Source organism: Saccostrea cucullata, unplaced genomic scaffold, assembly GCF_032062105.1.
Source record: "Saccostrea cucullata isolate Sc308-1 unplaced genomic scaffold, CSIRO_AGI_Scuc_v1 ctg9082, whole genome shotgun sequence".
NCBI lineage: Eukaryota > Metazoa > Mollusca > Bivalvia > Ostreida > Ostreidae > Saccostrea > Saccostrea cuccullata.
In genome coordinates this window covers 6,188-26,615 of record NW_026925427.1, presented here as the reverse complement: position 1 = coordinate 26,615, position 20,428 = coordinate 6,188, and the positions used below count along the sequence as shown (strand labels likewise).

Sequence of the window (20,428 nt, the reverse complement as noted above, 5' to 3'; positions counted from 1 at the left end):
AAAATAAAAGATAATGTATATTTCAGATGTGCGAACTCTTTTTATCGTTCTTGGTGTTAGCGTTCCACTTTGTATCCTAATGGTCGCTTTAATAATCGTATGCATTTACCATCACAAAAATTCCAATCTTACAAGAGTGTAAGTATCAAAATAAAGTACCTTAATCTAAATTAGTAAATTTGTAGCTGAAAGTATTCTGTTCTGACTTTAAGAGATAATCTAGCTTTTTGTTGTATGAATATAGGGTAGATGAAGGCAGATATTCAACCTTCATATTATTTAAAATCAAAGGTTCTCATAAAGTAAACTAGTTTATGTATCTGTAGTAAACACACTATTTACATTTTTTTAAATAAATGCTTAAAATATTTTTTTAATTAAAAAGGGGAAATAATAAGGAAAATCTATTTCTTAATATTCTCTACAGAATTGATATCATGGAGACAAATTTGAAAATGAAGGAATACAAAAACCTTCCTTGTCCTCACGAAGAAAAGAAAGGGATTGAAAAGGATTTCGTAAGACGTAAGTGATTTTTCACAACAACAAAAAATGAAAATTAGGACAATTATCATGTACTGTTTGGATAAAACATGGCCTTGAAAAACGTCATGGAATGTATAAGCATAGAAAATTATTTTTTTTTAAGCTCATTAATTCATAAGACTCACTTCTGTAAAAAAAAAAAGGTTTACTTCCATACTTCCATATTTTATTCTTTTATAAAATCAAGCTACATGGACAGAGAAATCATTTTATTGTGTCATAGACGTAATACTATCTAAATCCATGAATTAACAACAATAACACGGCTTGTGGGTTCTATTTCTGTTTCAATTATTTAGTAATATAAATGATTACAACAACAAGGTGACCGAATAGACAGATATAAAGTTGTCCTCGTTACCTTTTTGAGACCTTTTGAGAAAGAGATTAATTATTCCATACTCCTGACTTTCTTAGGATGGAGTGAGTTAGTAAGGATATTTGGCGCCAAGCATGCGCATTTGGTTCCAAACTAGTAAAACCACTCACACACTTCTCACACTAAAATATCCAACAATCATACACCTTCAAGCCTCACCCATTCTGACACAAACACCTTTGACCTTTCACACTCTTTAATCAACTAATTGGCAATCAACCCTCTGAATATGAATGAACGACTTCATGAATGAACTTAACATATGGTAAATTCCAGAGGACTGTAATTTACTATGGTTTATAGATGTAAATGATGGTGAAGCTAATGAGAGGATGATTAGTAGATAAGGTCACAAATCATTAATACATAAATTATATAGTAGTTAGTATAGCATTCATTTATCCACCTTCGACAATTGTTTAACTCAAATCAGTGTTACAATTTTTATACTTAAGACTTATGCTTCATGTTGAGGAATCAAATTGAAATGTGCTAACATTATCTTTAAAAATAAAACACGATATAAACAGAAACTGTTTTTTTTGGCTTGTTTTCCTTCACTATATGAAATAATTGCCTGTTACATTTTTGTGTGAAGAATATTCATAATTACATCAATATATATCATTTAAGTGATTTAAAAAAACGTAATAATCTATTTTTTTTCTTTATTTTTAACAGCTGCATGGGTTTACTAAGAGCGGGGAGCCTTGAACTGAAAACGCAAATCATCAAACAAAACCGAACACTTTATAGTTTATAGACATTTCGAGTGTAACAGAATTTTTTTTTAGTCACTTAAAATATGTTACTAAATAAAAAAAGGGAAATAATTATTTTGTGCACAAATCTGTAAATTGAACTTATCGAAGAATGTTTCATGGTAAATATTTCACTTGAAAGAGTGTTATGCAATACTTTGTTGAAAATATAAATGTCACTGTTTTATCACTACCACTATTGCTTTACCAAAAATTATTTATATATAGACGCATATAATTAAATTTCCTGTGATTTGGTTAGCTGGTTTTTCTTCTCTTTGTCTACTTTATTGCCCTTGATTAAACCCTTGCGTTGGCCCTTATTATTTATCCTGGTGTTTAAATTGATTTTGAGAACGATTAACTTCTTAAGTGAATTCAAATTTTAACTCAAGCTTTAACTACAAGGTCCTTGTAATAATGTTTCTGTAGGAAAATTATTAAATTTTCTTATGCATGAATAACTATTAATAATTCATTACAGTAATGTGCTTTTTCAATTTTTTTTTCTTATGAATGATGTTTACTCAGATAACAAAAAAAAAGAATCCACATAAGAACAAAAAACCAAACGGCACATTGTACACCTATGATTTATGTGTTAAATTTCAATTTCAAACAACTAAGTCGGCAATCACTTTTTAATGCTAGTGGTCCCTGAGTATTTCTTGGAAAATATATTAAATTTTCACACAATGGCTAGTATTTTATTCACTCATAAAATTTATCATACAACAAAACTCTTTAAACAATGAAATATTATAGGAATGGAACAGCGTTGTTTCATAACAGCAAATGATTACAGTTTGAACCATGAACTTAATTTAAGTCTGGCTTTCCTCTGTCAATTTTCTAATTATTTCCCTTTTTTACTCTAATATTACGTAAATCTTAATGGCAAGATTTCTAAATTATTTATAGCTTTATATTACCTTAATTTTCCTTATTCTAAAGGTATTTATGTAATGTCAATAATCAAATTATCAAAATATGTTGTCTTAAGTGGTTTTTGTTCATATTTTTGAGATTATTTCATGGCATTCAATTATATGAAATAACTTCAATTCATGAGCTTGAATATACATGATATTTACATAATGATGTTTAAAAATACATGTAACCTCTACTTTGTAATTGATATTGCAAGAACTGTAATTTTGTGACATTTGTAATCAGTTAAAAAAAATTAGTCCGAATTTCCCTTGGCTAACCATATATTGACTTTTGTTCTAGCATTGTTTCTTCCTATAATAAAACATTTAAATTTTAAAATTGATAGAGTGAAAACCTGGTTATATTATCCATTAAGAACAATTTTTGATTTAAAACATTATACTTGATAAAACTTCGTTTTTTTCTTATAAAACAGGGAAAACGTCATCCTTAATACAGCTAAACATACTTAAATATCATATTGAAGTATATATTACATTTGTAGGTTAATTTTTCTAATCTTAAACTATTCAAATTTTGCAGAATTTTATTACTACATGTAAGGAGCATTGGAGATAATTAAAAAACATTAACAAAATCTCCCGATATGTCGATACGGTTACTTTACAATTAAAGCCATTTTAAGCAAATAAACGAGGGTTTAAATTTTAAACTCCGAAATTTTCGAATTCTCTCGTATTTGTTATTATCGAAATATGAACACAAGGACTGGATTTCCGTACCATAGACTCTTTAAAGGGTTGCCAGCTGATTTTGTCATTTTAAATGTTATTGTTATACATACAATGTATTGATTTGAAATGCGTCTTTCAAAATTGTCAAAAAAAGTAATTGTCTTTGGGCTAGTATTTTTTTATTCTTCAGATCTAAAATGAAATAAATTTTATATTACAAAACAAAAAAACATTATATAGATGTATATACATAATGTCTATAATTGTAAACTGTGTAAATAGTCCCACTGCTTTGAAATATATGGAAATAAGGACCAGTATTTAATCTCAAAATCGCTGATGTTTTAGAGGTCCTCGTTTGTTCTGCTCCAAAGTTTGCATTGTTTGATGGTAATACTGTTCGTTATTTATCTCCATATACATATATTTCAAATACATTTTTTGTCCGTATCGAATTTTTTTAGATAATGAAACATACAGTAAAACACGGTTATAGCGAAGTCATGGGGACCTGTGAATTTAATTCGCTATATCCGTAATTCGTTATATCCGTATAACGAATTCGTATAACCATATATAGCGAATTCGCAATATGCATGTTTTCCTTCAAGTGTTACTATCAAGTATGTTAGGGAAGCAAATATTAGAAAACATACCTTCGATAACTAAGGTTTTATTATGAATTGAATTTTATATACAAATACTGAGAGAAAATAAAGTCAGTTCAATTATTCAAATTTTGAAATCTTTGAAAGTTCGTTATAAAAGATGTAAAATTCATTATATTTAACCTCAACGGGACTCAAAATCAGTTCGCTATATCCGTAAATTCGTTATATCAGAGTTCGTTATAACCGTAAAATTTTACAAAGATTTGTTAAGAATTTTGCCGGGGACCCAGAAAAACTTCGTTATATCCGTGAATTCGCTATATCCGTGTTCGTACTAAACGTGTTTTACTGTATAGAGATAGCGAACAGTATTCAAGATCAAAAGTCCATGAAACAATACAAAAGAGGAGGAGCATGATCGGAAAATAACGTGAAAATCTGTCGTCAATTCAAAGTATAAATAATAGACTAATAACCAGTATGAAAAACGTCTGTTAGCGCTTGACTTAATGATAAATTGTATTCGCTGACAATGTCATTGTATCGACCATAGAACTTATGAAACGATGACTTTAAAAGAGACTGTTGATATTTTTTCTCATCCACTTGTTTGTCAATAATTAACCACGTTTTAGAAATTGTTCATATATAGAGCATGCTCTTGAGTATCGATTCAACTGAGATATATAAACTCCGTATGCAGGTGATGAGGATCTATTGCTGCATAAGTAAGACGGGGGGGGGGGGGTAATAAATATAGGCCAAAACAATGCAGTGTATTTAGATTTTCCGTATTGCTATCTTCTTGTTTTGGATACAAGTTTATTAGTTAAGAAATATGAGCTAAAGTAATGATATGTTCTTGCTATTGAAAACGACAGTGACATAAATCAGAAGAAAAATAGTTCACATTTAGTTAATGAGAAATTAATGCACACCAACAATTTCTGTTGAACATACAGCACTTGCCAAATATTAACCCGTTTTGCGGTGCAAAAAAATTGTCTTTTTTTGACAAAAAAAGTGAGAAGGGATTTTTTTCAAACATTTGAAAATATTCATGTTGGTAATAATTGAATATTTAAAAATGACATTGAAAAAAAACAAGTACATGCACACTTAATTATCGTTTATTTTGATGAAATCAGGTTTCTTCTACAATGGTATAGACAAAGACATTGTAAGTTATATAATTTTAAAGAAATAATTTTTTACATTTAAAAAGCCGATAGCACAATGGATGACAAAAAAACTTCCTTGTCGATGATAATATTTATAAAGGATGGTGCCAGATCTTTAAATCTATTAACAGAGTTGTCCTTTCTCAAAGATACATGTAGCAACAGGTAAGGAAACACGTTAGTAAGTTTAGATAAATATTTCTATTCTTTTCCTATACAAATGCATTAATATTTGATCTTGGAGGAATGTTCTCTCTCTCTCTCTCTCTCTCTCTCTCTCTCTCTCTCTCTCTCTCTCTCTCTCTCTCTCTCTCTCCCTTGTTGTTTCTTTGCATTTGTTTCCTTTCTCAAAAAAGGTTTTACTATGAATTTATCTAGTAGAAGTAATGAAACCATTTACATTGAACATGATACCCTTTTCGTTTTGAAATGCTCACGTTATATTTATTGTTCAAATAAATGCCATATTAATAATAAAGAGCAAGAGCCATCTTTTGCATAAAATGACCCTGTACTTATATCAATTAATTAACTATCACCCTCTTTCCATTTTCATATATCAAAATAAAGTAGACACTTGGTGCTTTCATGCTCTATAATGAAATTTCGTTTTGAGAATCCAAATATTTGAAAACAGGCTTTGAGAAATTGCAATGTTCTTGAAATTTGCAGAAAATATGCGTATTTGACTACCTTCAGCAAAGAATAAAAATATGAGCACAGCCCACGATCCAAAAAATAAAACATGTTTTTTGATCTTCAGAAATAGGCCTTTCATTATGTATTGGCATATTTTGGATCAGAGGTTGTGCTCTATATGAAATATTGAAAAAGCGCTTCATCTTTAGGTCATTTTCAAAGGAATTTACAGGATATGAGGAAAATGAAGCATTTTATGACGTCATAATGCATTGACTAAGTGTGAAATTACGTCACAATTAATAGATACATGGTCACCAACAGTCCAAGTGATAAATAACGCATTTGCAACCTAAACTGAGCGGTTTTGAATTTTCAGAAATTCTTAGGGCCAAATAAAGACCAAAGTGGCTCTACCTCTTTCTAAGTGTTTTCAAAGTATCAATGATTGACAATCATATTTTAAGTAAACATAATTTTTTACTGTCACCATGAACTTTGAATAAACGCTTGCTAAAATGAATGATTTGATCGTCACAGAGGAACAATATAAGAGCCGAAATAGAACGCTAAATGTTTTCATACTGACCCCATATACGATTATTATATATATATATATATTTACATCCGCTGAATATTTTCTCCTTTATTTCTTAAGAAAACCCATAACGTTAATCACTGCATGAACTACAGTTGGCATTTCGCCTGTATAGATTTCTTGATCAGTGGCTGTTCCATCAATGAAATGTGTATAGACATTCGCATCATTAATACAATAATTAATATATTTAATCCTATTTTAAATGATTATTTAAACAGATATAAATATAAACAATAAAATGTCTTTCTTGTTTTTTATTTAAAAAATAAAATGCTTTCTTTGTTTGCTATTACTGGAATTAACGGAAGCAGCTGTTGCAGTAAGCGTAAGCGGGTTATGTAAATTTTTTCTGCAATAGCTGCGATTTTATTGTTTATATTTATATCTGTTTAAATAATCATTTAAAGTCGGATTAAAAAGATTACTTATTGTATTAATGATCCGAACGTTTTAATACGTTTCATTGATGGAACAGCCACTGATCAAGAAATCTGTACGGGCGACATGCCGACTGTAGTTCATGTAGTGATTAAAGCAATGGGTTTTCTTAAGAAATAAAGGAGAAAATATTCAGTGGATGTTAATATTACTGGAATTAACGGTCGCAGCTATTGCAGAAAAAATTTACATAATCCGCTTACGTTGGTTATGTATTTTCTCTGCAACAGCTGCTTCCGGTAATTCCAGTAATAACAAACAAAGAAAGCATTTTATTGTTTAAAATGTTTTAAAGTCAGCATTTTGAAAAAAAAATAAATAAAAAAGACTATGTGTATATTTTAGTCAAATTTTCCAATATTCAATCGGAAAAACAATAAACAATATTTATTTTAAATAAGCTGCTTTTCTTATGTTTGCTTTCAAACTCATTTTTGCTTAAATCTTCAAACAAGATGAAATACACATGACTTATCTAACATCATTTTAAATATGAGTATTATAATTTGTAGGTTTTCTAACTTATTCCTTTGAATTTTCCATTCAGATAGATTGCAACATTCTCGACGTGAACCCATGAATTAGATACATCAACAAATCTGTATACTAGTATTTAAGGAGAATGGATTTTGAAATTTAGTACATTTGTGAACACTTGCTTTTTTCTTTAGTATGCCACACTGCTGAGAGTGTAAGATACATAGAGGTGATATGTGAGTAAATTGTGAAATTTTAAGTCAATTATTGATAATTCAATTCGAGCGACATAATTTTAAATACTATGGCTGCTCAGTCTAATCCGATGATGTTCCATAGATTTGTACAACAAAATGGATACTTGGAGATCATATATAAAACGCTACATATGTGGTGACTCAGTCCGTAAATGTAATTTATGGAGATAACGAACAATATTCAAGTTTAAATGTCCATAAAACAGTACAAAATAGAAGCAGAGCAAGCACGGATCTCCAAAACATCAGAAGTGGAATAAGGTGCCATGGAGGAGTGAGTTGGGCCTGCCAACCGGTCACACCCGCTCTGTGCTCCATGTCATGATGGGAAATAACGGACAAGTTCTTCGCCAATTCAGTGTATACATTACGGACTAACAATTAGTATGAAGAATGTCAGTCAGCATTGGACTCAATGATAAATTGTACTTGCTGACAAGGTCATAGTATCGACCATAGAACGTACGAAATAATGATTTTAAACGAGACTGCTGATATTTTTGTTTCATCAACTTGTTTGTCAATAATTTACCTTGTTTAAGAAAGCATGCTCTTTAGTATCGAATCAATTGAGACATATAAACTCCGTATGCAGGTGATCAATGTTTACTGCTGCATATGTAAGAGAATTTGACGATTAAAAAGTTAAAGTCATCATATTTATCACAGAGCTTGGTTGTTATACCACCTTAAACATAAAGTGGGGTACACCTATTAGGCCGTATTAAGATACATGCTGTATATTTTGCACGGTAAACAAATTATTGACAAACAGGTTGATGAAACAAGAGTATCAGCAATCTCGTTTATGTTCTATGGTCGATACAATGTTCTTGTCAGCAAATACAATTTATTTTTGGGTGAAATGCTGAGTGACAGTTTTCATACTAATTGCTAGTCCGTTATTTACACACTGAATTGACGACGGTTTCTTCGTTATTCCCTGATCATGACACGGAGCACACGGCGGGTGTGACCGCTCGGCAGGGGATCCTCACTTTTTTTCATTGCACCTGATCCCACCTATGGTGTTTTGTAGGCCAGTGGCTGCTCTGCTCCTATTTTTATTGATTTGTGGACATTTGATCTTGAATACTATTCGTTATCTCCATGTATTTCATTTATTGATTTAAAAAAAACTAACTTGTTATTTAGAATAAATTGATGTGCGATTTTATCGCTATGCATGTACCGGTATATTGCGATTTTTTATTGCGTGATATGTATTGCGAAACGGAGACTTGATTACCAGTATTTAGATACATATCATAAAGTCCAAAAAATATCTTTAATATATTTGTTCAGAATATATTGTCTACGCGTTTTTCTGTCAACCAAATTATGACAATCGGTACACCTAGGATGTAACCTTCTTTCCTCATGACACTGTACTTGCAATCCATTTAAGTATTTTTGACTGCATTTACATTGTCATTAATCCACCATAATAGATAAATGCAGATTTTTTGGCGATGTGATATATGCTATTAGATATCTCCTGTTAATTCGTCTTTCATAACTTCAAATTACTTTAAACAGATATTCAAATTGTAATGGTAAACGTATGTATGATATTTACATGCTAAATTATTTAATTATTGCAGATGAGGTCTTTCATCTAAATTCAATCGTAATTACAATGTAGATTAAACTGAGTTGATCTTAATTCCAGTTATGGGTCGTATTACACGCTTATCTCTGAATATTTCAGGCGGCTGCATAGATTTGTTACGAAAGAAGGTATAATCAAATATCTGTGATTTAACATAATTATATAGAGCAACATTTCTTCCCAAATACCAAAATAGAATTTGGATGTCAGCTGAATCTGATATAATGTAATGAATACCATGATACCCACTATCCTGATGAGTTCTTAAATTATTCATAGCATCGCATTTTTACGATGCTTTTTTCTCTAAACGATCCAATAGGTCATGCTTTAGCATAGAGAATTTTGATTCTTTGTTTTTACGAGTTACCGCATAGATATGTTATATTCGCACCATATTGCGACGAGACGCTGACTCAAACTTCGGAAGAGTTCAATCGGTGTCCTTCGTATAACTCTTAAGGGATGTAAAAATACGTCTTATGCGCAGTCATTTTTAGTGTCCAGTTTTGAATGAGACCAAATATTCATTTAAAAAATTGAAAAGATGTAAAGATTAGAAAAAAATATATGGGAAATCCATAATTCGATCTCATGTCTTCTACATCTAAATGTTCTGTCTAAATTGTGTTGTATTTTGATCACATACCTGTTTTACTAGTAATCTAACCGGACAAAGCTTTTTAGGTCACCTGAGTAACTCAGATGACCACCAATTGCTATCCGTTTTCGTCCGTCGTCGTGCGTCGTGTGTTAACATTTGACATTTGAACATTTTCAGCTTCTTCTCTGAAACCACTGAACCAATTTCAACCAAATTTGTTATACAGCATCATGATATTCATATAAGGAATTGGTTCATACCAAGGAATTGGTGAAATTCATATAGTTGGGGATTAAAAAAACTTCTATATTCGTGAATTCATTATATCCGTGTTCGTATAATATCATTACTTATAATCATTACCTCTGTTTCCTGGATTTTCGCTCATTCGGAGTGCAGCATCTTTGTTTGAAAATGGGTTTTTGACAAAAAGGTTTTATATTGAAAGCCTAAGGTGTTGGTATGAATGTAATGAGCATTGATTCCTATACCAAAATTGTGAAATTCATGGCCTCAGGGTCAGGGGTTCTTGTGCTAGGGCGGGGCTGTATAGATTACTAGTATATAGTGAAAATGCATTATTTCTTTGAAAAATTTCTTCTCTGCTCTTGGGTATTAAATAAACTAACTAAGTACATAGTTATGTTTAGCAAGCGTGCCTCTTCCAAAATTGTGAATTTTATGGCACCAGGGTCAGGGGTTCTGGTGTTAGGGTGGGGCTCTATTGATTATATAATGAAAATGCATTTACTCTTTGCAAATCTTTTCCTTTGCTCGTGGTTTTTATGCCACCGATCCAAGTGTATATATTTATGATGAAGAAAGGTGCATCTAGCAAAATGGTTATTTTTATGCCCCCCCCCCTGGGTCAAGGGGGGTACATAGTCTGAAAATAAGTTAATGCTTTGAAATCTGCTTTTAGTATTAATCAACCATTTTATGATAAAATTTGCAAAATTTTGAAATATGTGGCCCCAGAGTCAGTGGTTCCTTTGGGGTGAGGTGCACAACTGGTTATTAAGAAGAAGTGTATTTTCTCTTTGTTACTCTGATATACCTCTGGGTATTAAGTAAATAGAGTAAGCATGCTAAGTTTATAATTATGATAAGCAACGGTGCCTTTTTTCAAAATTGTGTAATGCAAATTTTATGGCCTCTGGGGTAAAACACGAACCAATTTTAATTGTTTGAAAGTTGTTACACGATACTCATGTGACCTTTAAGGCCTGTGGGCCTCTTGTATAATAATACGAGGGTTGTCCAAGAAAAACGCGAACTTTTTGAATAATCCAAATACTATTCTCCAAAACTAAATTTTTTTTGTATGCTTTTCGAAATCATCTTTTGATATTTTGACAAAATATTATGGGCGTGTTATGTTATAATATACAGATAAAAACGGTATTTATGTGATGTTCAATATCGGTGGTCGGCGCACGACAATTTTTTGAATTTTACAAAAGACATTGTCAATGAAGTTTTTCTTTGCTATGAGGCTATACGGCAATATAATGTCAAAAATATTACCTATATGAATGCTCAATAATGTTGCGAACTTGTGTTTAAAAATTCATTTATTTGACATCATTAATGACCAATATATGAAGATATGCGCCATGCACTTTTAATAAGACATTGTCATAAATTGTTACTTTATGCGGTAATTTGGAGCACCAAATTATCGAGCAACACTATTTTGAGCGAGATATGACTCCTCTTCCTAGGGAAAAGGGATGTTAAAGATGAAAAAAACACAAGCATAAGTATGGGCAACAGGTTTATCTCCAGTTGAGGGGGTTTAAGGTTGACTTCACTGGTAATCCTTGACTGGTAGAAGAGAATAGACCACTTAAGTAAAGAACTGAAAAGACAAGACTGGGCCGTCGATGTCATAGTACTACGTGAAGACCGCTATTAAACAATTCCATCAGGTAAGTTTATGATCGGAATTGTCAAATTGTCTATCTAAAGCATTAACTCTGCAATCTTTTAATAACATTAATATATGAGATGTATAGATTGGTAGCTAAAACAAAATACAGAGCCAAACGTATGCTTAAATGAGTTTTTCCAGAACAAATTCACAAACACTCACTATGGGATACAGTTTGTTGACGTCAGTGTTGCGCCAACAGCTGATTAGATAGATTCGTTTATCCGAGAGGAAAATTCTATTTATAGAGATAATTCATTGAAAGTTTTAGGCATAAATCAAAAAATGTTGATCATATGATCCATGCCAATGTCTAACTCTATGGTCCTACATAAAGTGAAACAAGAGATTTTAGAATGTTTGCGTTTTTCTGGGACAGCCCTGGTATTTGAAAATTTTCTAATGTTGTCTGAGTAACATAATATGCCATTTGGTTCTTAGTTATGTCGGTAAAACTGAGGGTTTACTAAATGAGCGGCTGTCCGCGTGGCGCAGTGTCTGTTCTTGAGTCGCGGAGTAAGGAGTAGATCCTTTCGTCGTGAGTTCTGATTCCTATTGTGGGACTTTGAGACCCGTCCTTCGGATGAGACCGTATACACCTAGAAAATGAGTATACAACTGTAAGACAAAATTTGCAACTCTACAACGGCAAGTGATCGAGTCTCAATATGAGGTATTAGTTCTCGAGAAGGACGTTAAACAACATACAAACAAAGAAAATAATATCCGGGCATATATCAATTCCAAATACACACTTGGCCAGCAGCTTCTATGCAAACAGTTTAATTAACCGGATAAATCTATTTTGTAAAAATGAAAATCAGAATTCTTGAAATGACTCACAATCATCTCAATGTTCAACCATTATGTTCACTTTTCCATAGACAACAAGAAGAATTATTAAAATTGGATGAGAAAACTTGGAAATGTTTTTCGCATATGCATATAACAACGATAGTGTTGACAATCATGATGGGACTTCTTATGCCTAGGTCACATTTCTCGGCCGGTGGCCGTAGACCGGTGGTAATCGGTGGTAATCCGTGGTGTTTACGATGCCCAAACATCGATCCACATCGGCCTAGTAGTCCTTAAAGTATCAGTCACATTATCCAGCGATGGGTATACGATGGGCAACCAATGCGTTTTATGAGAAAAATGGCGTGGTTGCCGGCCGGACTTACAAAAGCCCAGCGATGCATTGCTAATCATAAAACGATGTTCCATGATAATCGGCCGATGTATATTACATCGCTCATACATTTGTGAACATCGATTGTACGTCGGTCGACTACGGGCCAATGTTTGGTTGAACATCGGCCGATTATCGGCCGTTATCTGTTTAACACCACTCAACCCCCCGATGACCTCAGATTCAACGGAAATTGGACGATGCTCGGACAAACATCGGCTGATCCTTGAAAGATGTATTAATGATGGGTTGCCGATGAGGAGCGATGTGAGGCATCGTTTGAGACATTGCTGAATTTTAACTACGAATTATTTCCTACCGATGACCCCACCGATTCGCAAAATGGCCTCAGTCACCGTCCGAGCACTAGTGGTGCTGGGCCGGCAACCACGCCATTTTCATAAAAAAAACGCATCGGTTTCTCATCGTTTACCCCATCGCTGGATAATGTGACTGATACTTTAGAAATACACGGACTCAATTGACTCGTTAATGCCTAGGTCACATTCCCCGGCCGGTGGCCGTAGACCGGTGGTAATCGGTGGTAATCTGTGGTGTTAACGATGCCCGATCATCGGTCCATATCGGCCTAGTAGTCCTTAAAGAATCAGTCACATTATCCAGCGATGGATATACGATGGGCAACCAATGCGTTTTTTGATAAAAATGGCGTGGTTGCCGGCCGGACTTACAAAGGCCCAGTGAGGCATTGCTAATCATAAAACGATGTTCCAGGTTAATCGGCCGATGTTTATTATATCGATCATTCATTGGTGAACATTGGTCGAATGTCAGTTGACTATGGGCCAATGTTTGGTCGAACATCGACTGATGATCGGCCGTTATCTGTTTAACACCACTCAACCCCCCGATGACCTCAGATTCAACGGACAATTGACGATGCTCGGCTATACATCGGCCAATCCGTGTAAGATGTGTTAATGATGGGTTGCCGATGAGGAACAATGTGAGGCATCGTTGGAGACATGGCTGAATTTTAACTACGAATTATTTCCTACTGATGACCCCACCGATTCGCAAAATCGCCTCAGTCACCGTCCGATCACTAGTGGTGCCCGGCCGGCAACCACGCCATTTTCATCAAAAAACGCATCGGTTTCTCATCGTATACCCATCGCTGGATAATGTGACTGATACTTAACGTATATGTTGATATGAACATCGGTCCTACATTATCTTTTTTTGTTCATTACTACCTCATGTATTTATAAAAAGTAAGTTTTTTTATCACATCTGCACAAACATTTCTCTACATATTTGCAAGTTAAAAAAAAATCTATTTGAAAAGGCAAGGGAAGTTCGTATTTGGATTCTAAATCGTCAACAGAATACAGATCCGGACTGTGATAATAATTATTGCAGATCTTAGGCTTTCAACTGGCGTCAAGATTGCGCTAGGGAATTGGTAAAATATGAAATATACAAGTATGACATGTACAAATGATTTGAAAAAACACATTCCGCTATTTCATTTTAAAAAATGTAATTGTTCTGATTTTTATCTAAGTGCAAGGACTGTCAAAGGAAAACGTGCTAGATACAGGAAGTTATTTCAAGTAACGTTCGTTTTAAGATTTTGGTATTTCACTAATAATCATGAGATTGGAGCACAACATGATAACCATCTATTCCTGTGTCTTCACTAATACAGAAATTGAAAATGAACAGGATAAATGGCAGGATCGGTTTATAATGATCTCAGCTGACAAAGAAGGCAATGTTAAGAACATTGTCATTGTTTACTCGTTACACTGTTTGTACTAGACACTTTTACATGAATTAGGATCTAATTCAGCAAATGGTAATCCTGATTATACCCAGTCTCTTATTCTTCAAGTTCTAATATTTTTTATATTCCCAACAATTAAATTGTATTTTAATGTCTACAATCTTTCAAAATAAATAGCAAATTTAGCAAGATATGATATTGACACCAGTACATCTAACTATGTTATCTTTAAAAAACACCCTTAAGCTTTTAAAACAAACCAAAAAAAAAACATCCTGCAAAGTCTTAAATTTTTAAAACATTCTTCATATATATATATATAATGATAAAAAAAAGTTATAAGGCCCTAGGTTTAAAGTCTCTGAATACTGTTTAAGTTTGTGAAACTCTCTTTAAAAAATAACAGAAATAAATATTGTGTGTTGTTCATTTGAAATTAAACAAGTTTAATATTTCATATTACATGAGGTTTAAATGCAGAAAGATAAAATTACCCTTTTGATGGAATCTTCATTTAATGATAGAAATGTTTCCAAAGATCTGAAAACCGAAAGCATCCTCGAGTACAGTAAATTTTTTTGGTCAAAAAGCTATAGATGTACGCGTCACATAGGCAAATGTACAGTACAATATAGAAAGCAGTGGAAGTGAAAATCTTTGTGCAAACTAGATTTAAAACCCTTTAAAACAAAATCAAATCATATAATTATAACAAAGATATTTCACTAGAACATTCAGATTTTGGATTATTAGCCGATGAAGTTCATTGACTGGAAAATTATTGATTAAAATAATGACAACTAAATTATTGTGAAATAGATATGAACTCAATTGTGCAATATAGATAAGGCATAATAATATATATGAATGTGAACTTTATCTGCAAATAACTTGTTTTACGTGTTGTTGATCTCTCCTGACAACTTTGTATATAACATGCATGTTAAAAAAAAGATTTCATTTATGATTCATTCCTTTAGGAGAAATATTTCTGCAATAAACGAGCATAGACATATATTTAAATATACATTTATTTAAAATAAACGTTATCCCTCTCATATATTTTGAATGTGTGAATGATTACATGTAACCTTGCGACTGTTGTATTTCAGATATGTCTGCACAATAAACTGCCGTATGATATGACAAAGAACAGAATGGCTCGACAAATAGCTTTTCTGTATGTGCTTATATCATTTGTCTCATGGAGAGGTCTAACGTATACAAATGGAACTCCAATTCAAACGACTTTAACATCTTCAAAACCTACAATTTTAATGGAAACAACAGTGACAACAACAGAACTAATGGTCACCGCTAATATTTCCAGTAAGTATGAGTGTATTCGTTTCCAGTAAGTATGAGTGTATTCGGGTAGATTTTCCGGAATACTATATCTATTAAATCATAGTTTCCAGGAATTTAATTGAAAGTACCAAACAGTATTGCAGTCATTTCCTAGGACTTCATATATAGGTACAATGTAGGTACAATTATAGAAATTAGATCACTAGTTAGAAAAATCAAAGTGTAAATAATTTTACTCAGAGAGTCATTCCAATAGGAGGCTGTAGTCGAACGATAGTCCAAAACTCAATGAATGAATGAATCGTACAATATCTGCATGATTGCGTTATCTTAAACTTGTCCGATCCTCAGGTTTATAAAATTAGTAATTATAAATAATCGAAAATACTCATTAAAATATCTCTGAATCCACAAAGTTATGTAAATTTATCCACAATATTTCTTTAAAGATTAAAGTTAATCATATTATATAGTGAAAATTGTAAAATTCTCCAATATTTTTGCAGAAAAAGCGAATAGGAATCTCAGCAATGCTTTTTCTAACTGCAAATTGATCAACAAATATACCGGTATTTTAGAATAAAAACGATAGGTATCCAGGCATTCAGAGAAATTGTTATGATTTTTATACTTATTTGGTATTAACTTAAATTTTGATTTTTGCTTCTTGACTGAGGATCGGATATTCTTAATTAAAAATGAATTATTGAATCGTAAACATATACTTAATCATAAATAAAACATCAGAGTATCCAATGAAATTAATTTACTGCACATCTTATAAAAATACGGGATATCAAACGCTTCCTGATGGTAGTGCCTGTATCATTGAGCTTTCGAAATTATTTGCCCGAGACTGGTAAGCAGTTAAAGGGTATGTCTTATAAAACCAAAGAGAGGTTGCGATACATTTTGATTAGGAAATATTTTTTTTTTGGCAAACAAACAATACATTCTTGAAAGGAATGATATCAATATCTAAAAGAAACACATTTGAATTACGCTCATAACTGTCACCCAGATTACATGTATTTAAAAATATGCAAGAGCTGTTAAATTATAATATTTCTTAATAAATTAATAGTAAATTGCATCGAGATATAAGGGAGTTGCAGGTTGAAACTTGACAATATGGATCTGATGTCTTTAAAGTATTCCATTGTATGTTTCCGAACAAATATTCAACATGCAACTGAAATCCTTAAGTTTGAAGATGACCGATTTAGCCGTATGTATACCCTGAGTTTTACTCAAGAGAACACGAATATGTTTATAAAATTTTTGAAGATAACGAACAATATTGAAACTCAAAGGTCAATTCTTAAACACAAAATTGGAGCAGAGCAAAAACGGGTCTCCATAAATTCAGATGTGGTAACAGGTGTCATTGAGGAGTGAGCATCCTGGGCTGCCGACCGGCCACACCCGCCGTGTGCTACTTGTCCGTACCGGGAAATAGCAGAAAAATCCGTCGACGATTCCGTGTGTAATAGCTTTAATAACGATTAGTATTAAAAAAGTCAGTCAGCATTTGATTAATGAATAATTGTATAAGCTGACAAAATCATCCATTATACGAACTTACGAAATGAAGCTACTAGTATGCGGATCCATTCTTTAAGGACAGATGATACAAACAAATATTTTCTTTGGAGGATACTAAATATCATGTCACATGTTCAGAAAAATGGATAATTCTTAGAATTTTTTCTCCAAAGAACTGCAAAATGAAATAGACTTGGAAAATGTTAGAAATATTTCAAAAAATATAGACATTTAATCACACTCAGTAAAGGTTTACAGATGAAAACAAATTTAAGAATATGTTATCTTTGCGCTAAAAGTGCAATATAAATTTTAGAAATATATACTAAGCCATTTTGATTTTCCTGACAAAATTCACCTGGCTTGGTATACTTTTCAAAGTTTATGATACACTTTTAGCACCAATTTAACAAATTCTAAAATTTTTTTTCATCTGTATACCTTAACTGAGTGTGTTTTGTCCATATTTGTAATTTTGTTGAAATATTACTAATATTTTCCAAGTCGAGAAAAAAAATCCACTTTTCTGAACTTGTGACATGATATTAAGTCTCCTCCAAAGAAAACAGTTGTTTGTATCATCTGTCCCAAACATTGAATTTAAATTACTATAAAATAGCATTTTTTCTAAAAATAAACGACAAAGAAAAATAGTCGATAGTCTGTATTATCGAATAATAGTCGAGTACTTGATTATTCACTGACATTCCTAGTATTTTTTTTTGACTCGGGGTTTGACTGCCACAACAGTCCACAAGAGGATTATTTCTTATATTGGAATCGTAACAAGTACATATACTTAAATATTAAATCAAATGTTATTTTGAATAAATGAGGTAATAATAATAATAATAATAATAATAATAATAATAATGTTAAAAAGGATTGGTATAAGTGGTAAAGACATGTTTATTTGATAAAAGATAATTTTTTATTCACAAGTCTTATTTCTTTATTGAAATTCAATGCCTTACTTTCTTGTTTTTTTCATTACAGGATGCCCCCTAATCATTGTCACTCCTGGATTTATCTCGGAATATTTCGGTTCTTCCGCCTCTTTTACAGGCATTGTAGAGTCATACTCTGATCGGGCTCTGCAGTCCAAGTGGCTTAAAATAAACTCCGATGTCACCGAAATCGTTGATATAACCAGGATTAAATACCTTGGTAGTACATCTTATCCGTATCCCAAACTTTCGATCAATGATGTAAATTTCCACGACGACGTAGACTATCAACTTCAAGTTCAAATTGCGGAAGGATTTTGTTATAGTAATATAGTCAATCTAGAAGTTAAAGGAAGTAAGTGTGCCAGTACATAATCATTAAGAATGCAAGTTGTTTAATCGTTAATCACGACTGATTGTGTGGTAATTTGTTTCTAATTTTTACAGTACTGACGTTTTTTGATCAATGCAATATGACAAAGGAATGCAATCGAAGTAAGGAATTGTTTTGCTCTTCAGCGTACAATTCATGTATGTGCAGGAGTGCTTTTTACCACAGAAATCGCACATGTTTTTCAAGTGAGTATTTCACAGACATAATATATGCTGGGATATTTTACTTGAAAAAGACATTAATTGATGGCAATTTTACAACCAAGCTCTATGATAGAAGTGATGACTTTATCTTCACAATCGTCAACTTCCCTTACTTATGCAGCAATATACCTTTATCATCTGCATATGGAATTTATATCTCTCAATTGATTCGATACGCAAGAGCATGCTCTACGTATGAACAATTTCCAAAACGAGGTAAATTATTGACAAGCAAGTTGATGAAACAAGAATATCAGCAGTCTCGTTTAAAGTCATCATTTCGTAAGTTCTATGGTCGATACAATGACCTTGTCAGCAAATACAATTTATCATTGAGTCAAATGCTGATTGACGTTTTTCATACCATTTGTTAGTCCATTATTTTAAACACTGAATTGAATCAGACTTTTTTTCGTTATTTCCTGATCATGGCAAGGAGCACACGGCGGGTGGGACCGGTCGACAATGGATGCTCACCATTCCATGGCACCTGATCCCACCTCTGACGTGTCGGAGGTCCGTGTTTGCTATGCTCTTATTTTGTATTGTGTTATGGACTTTGAGACTAAATACTGTTGGTTTTCTCCATATATCCTTCTCATGCTACTAATTTAGTCAATTCTCTAAGAAAATATTTAGGAAAACACAATAAAAGTATACGAAATTGTCTAAAAGTTTCAAACTTGCTCAAAGCATTATATAAACTCTCAAAATCATTTAGATCTAGAGTGTTTGAAAACATGTATTTTATATAGGAAACAATTTAAGAGCAATATATAGAAGATCAGAGATTACTACAACTACAATCACGACCTGGTGGAATCCTCCTACTGTAGACTCCCACCTAATCCAGTCCTATACTGCAGAACTGACAGAAAGTGAGCTGACTCTCAACATGACCGAAGCTGTTGGGAATAACACTAACTGCACCTTTTCTTCTAAGTTTCTGCCTGGTTATCTGTATTATTTGCGAATCGCCTCTAACGTTCTACTAAGCGATCCTACGGAAATTTTTGCTGTAACAAACACGATACCTTTTGTTGTTGGTAGGTTTTGTATGGTTTTTTTTTAGCTCTTCAATTCATGCTTAAGTCAATTTAATGTGTTTTCATTGATACTATTTGAGTTGCGTCAAGCGAAAGGGGACTTTTGTACGTGACGTAAACGTAATTACGTCACAATAGAGCTTCAAAGAAGTGACGTCGCGCCGGTGCGTTTGTCGATAAAAAAATCATACGATTAAGCAAAACAAAAATTTATTTGCGTAATACTTATGTTAAAAAAAGACACGCCTATAACTGTCCGAAAAAAATGTTTAATGTCGTCAATTTATAGATTTACTAGTAATTTTTCCAAATTAGTTTTTTAACTAATTTAATTTTTGATAGTTCATAAATGGCCTTATTCATAAGAAGTGAAAAA

The 20,428-nt window shown here is 32.5% G+C and overlaps 1 protein-coding gene and 1 long non-coding RNA gene across 2 annotated transcripts; both read left to right on the top strand.

Moving 5' to 3' along the window:
• Positions 1–24: 24 nt before the first annotated feature.
• Positions 25–1,886, top strand: LOC134268825 (uncharacterized). Its single transcript, XR_009992439.1, has 3 exons — positions 25–138; positions 428–525; positions 1,607–1,886. It is a non-coding gene; the product is annotated as an uncharacterized LOC134268825 (long non-coding RNA).
• Positions 1,887–15,766: 13,880 nt separating this feature from the next.
• On the top strand, positions 15,767–19,842 carry LOC134268824 (uncharacterized). Its single transcript, XM_062751068.1, has 4 exons — positions 15,767–15,938; positions 18,459–18,764; positions 18,857–18,988; positions 19,775–19,842. Exons 1-4 carry the CDS (start codon positions 15,767–15,769, stop codon positions 19,840–19,842), a joined length of 678 nt encoding a protein of 225 aa, XP_062607052.1.
• Positions 19,843–20,428: the final 586 nt, after the last annotated feature.

Coding starts and splice junctions, on each gene's coding strand:
- LOC134268824 (XM_062751068.1), top strand. CDS start 15,767: ATGGCTCGACAAATAGCTTTTCTGTATGTGCTTATATCATTTGTCTCA. Junction 15,939..18,458: donor GGTCACCGCTAATATTTCCA/GTAAGTATGAGT, acceptor TTTTCATTACAG/GATGCCCCCTAATCATTGTC. Junction 18,989..19,774: donor AAATCGCACATGTTTTTCAA/GTGAGTATTTCA, acceptor AAACAATTTAAG/AGCAATATATAGAAGATCAG.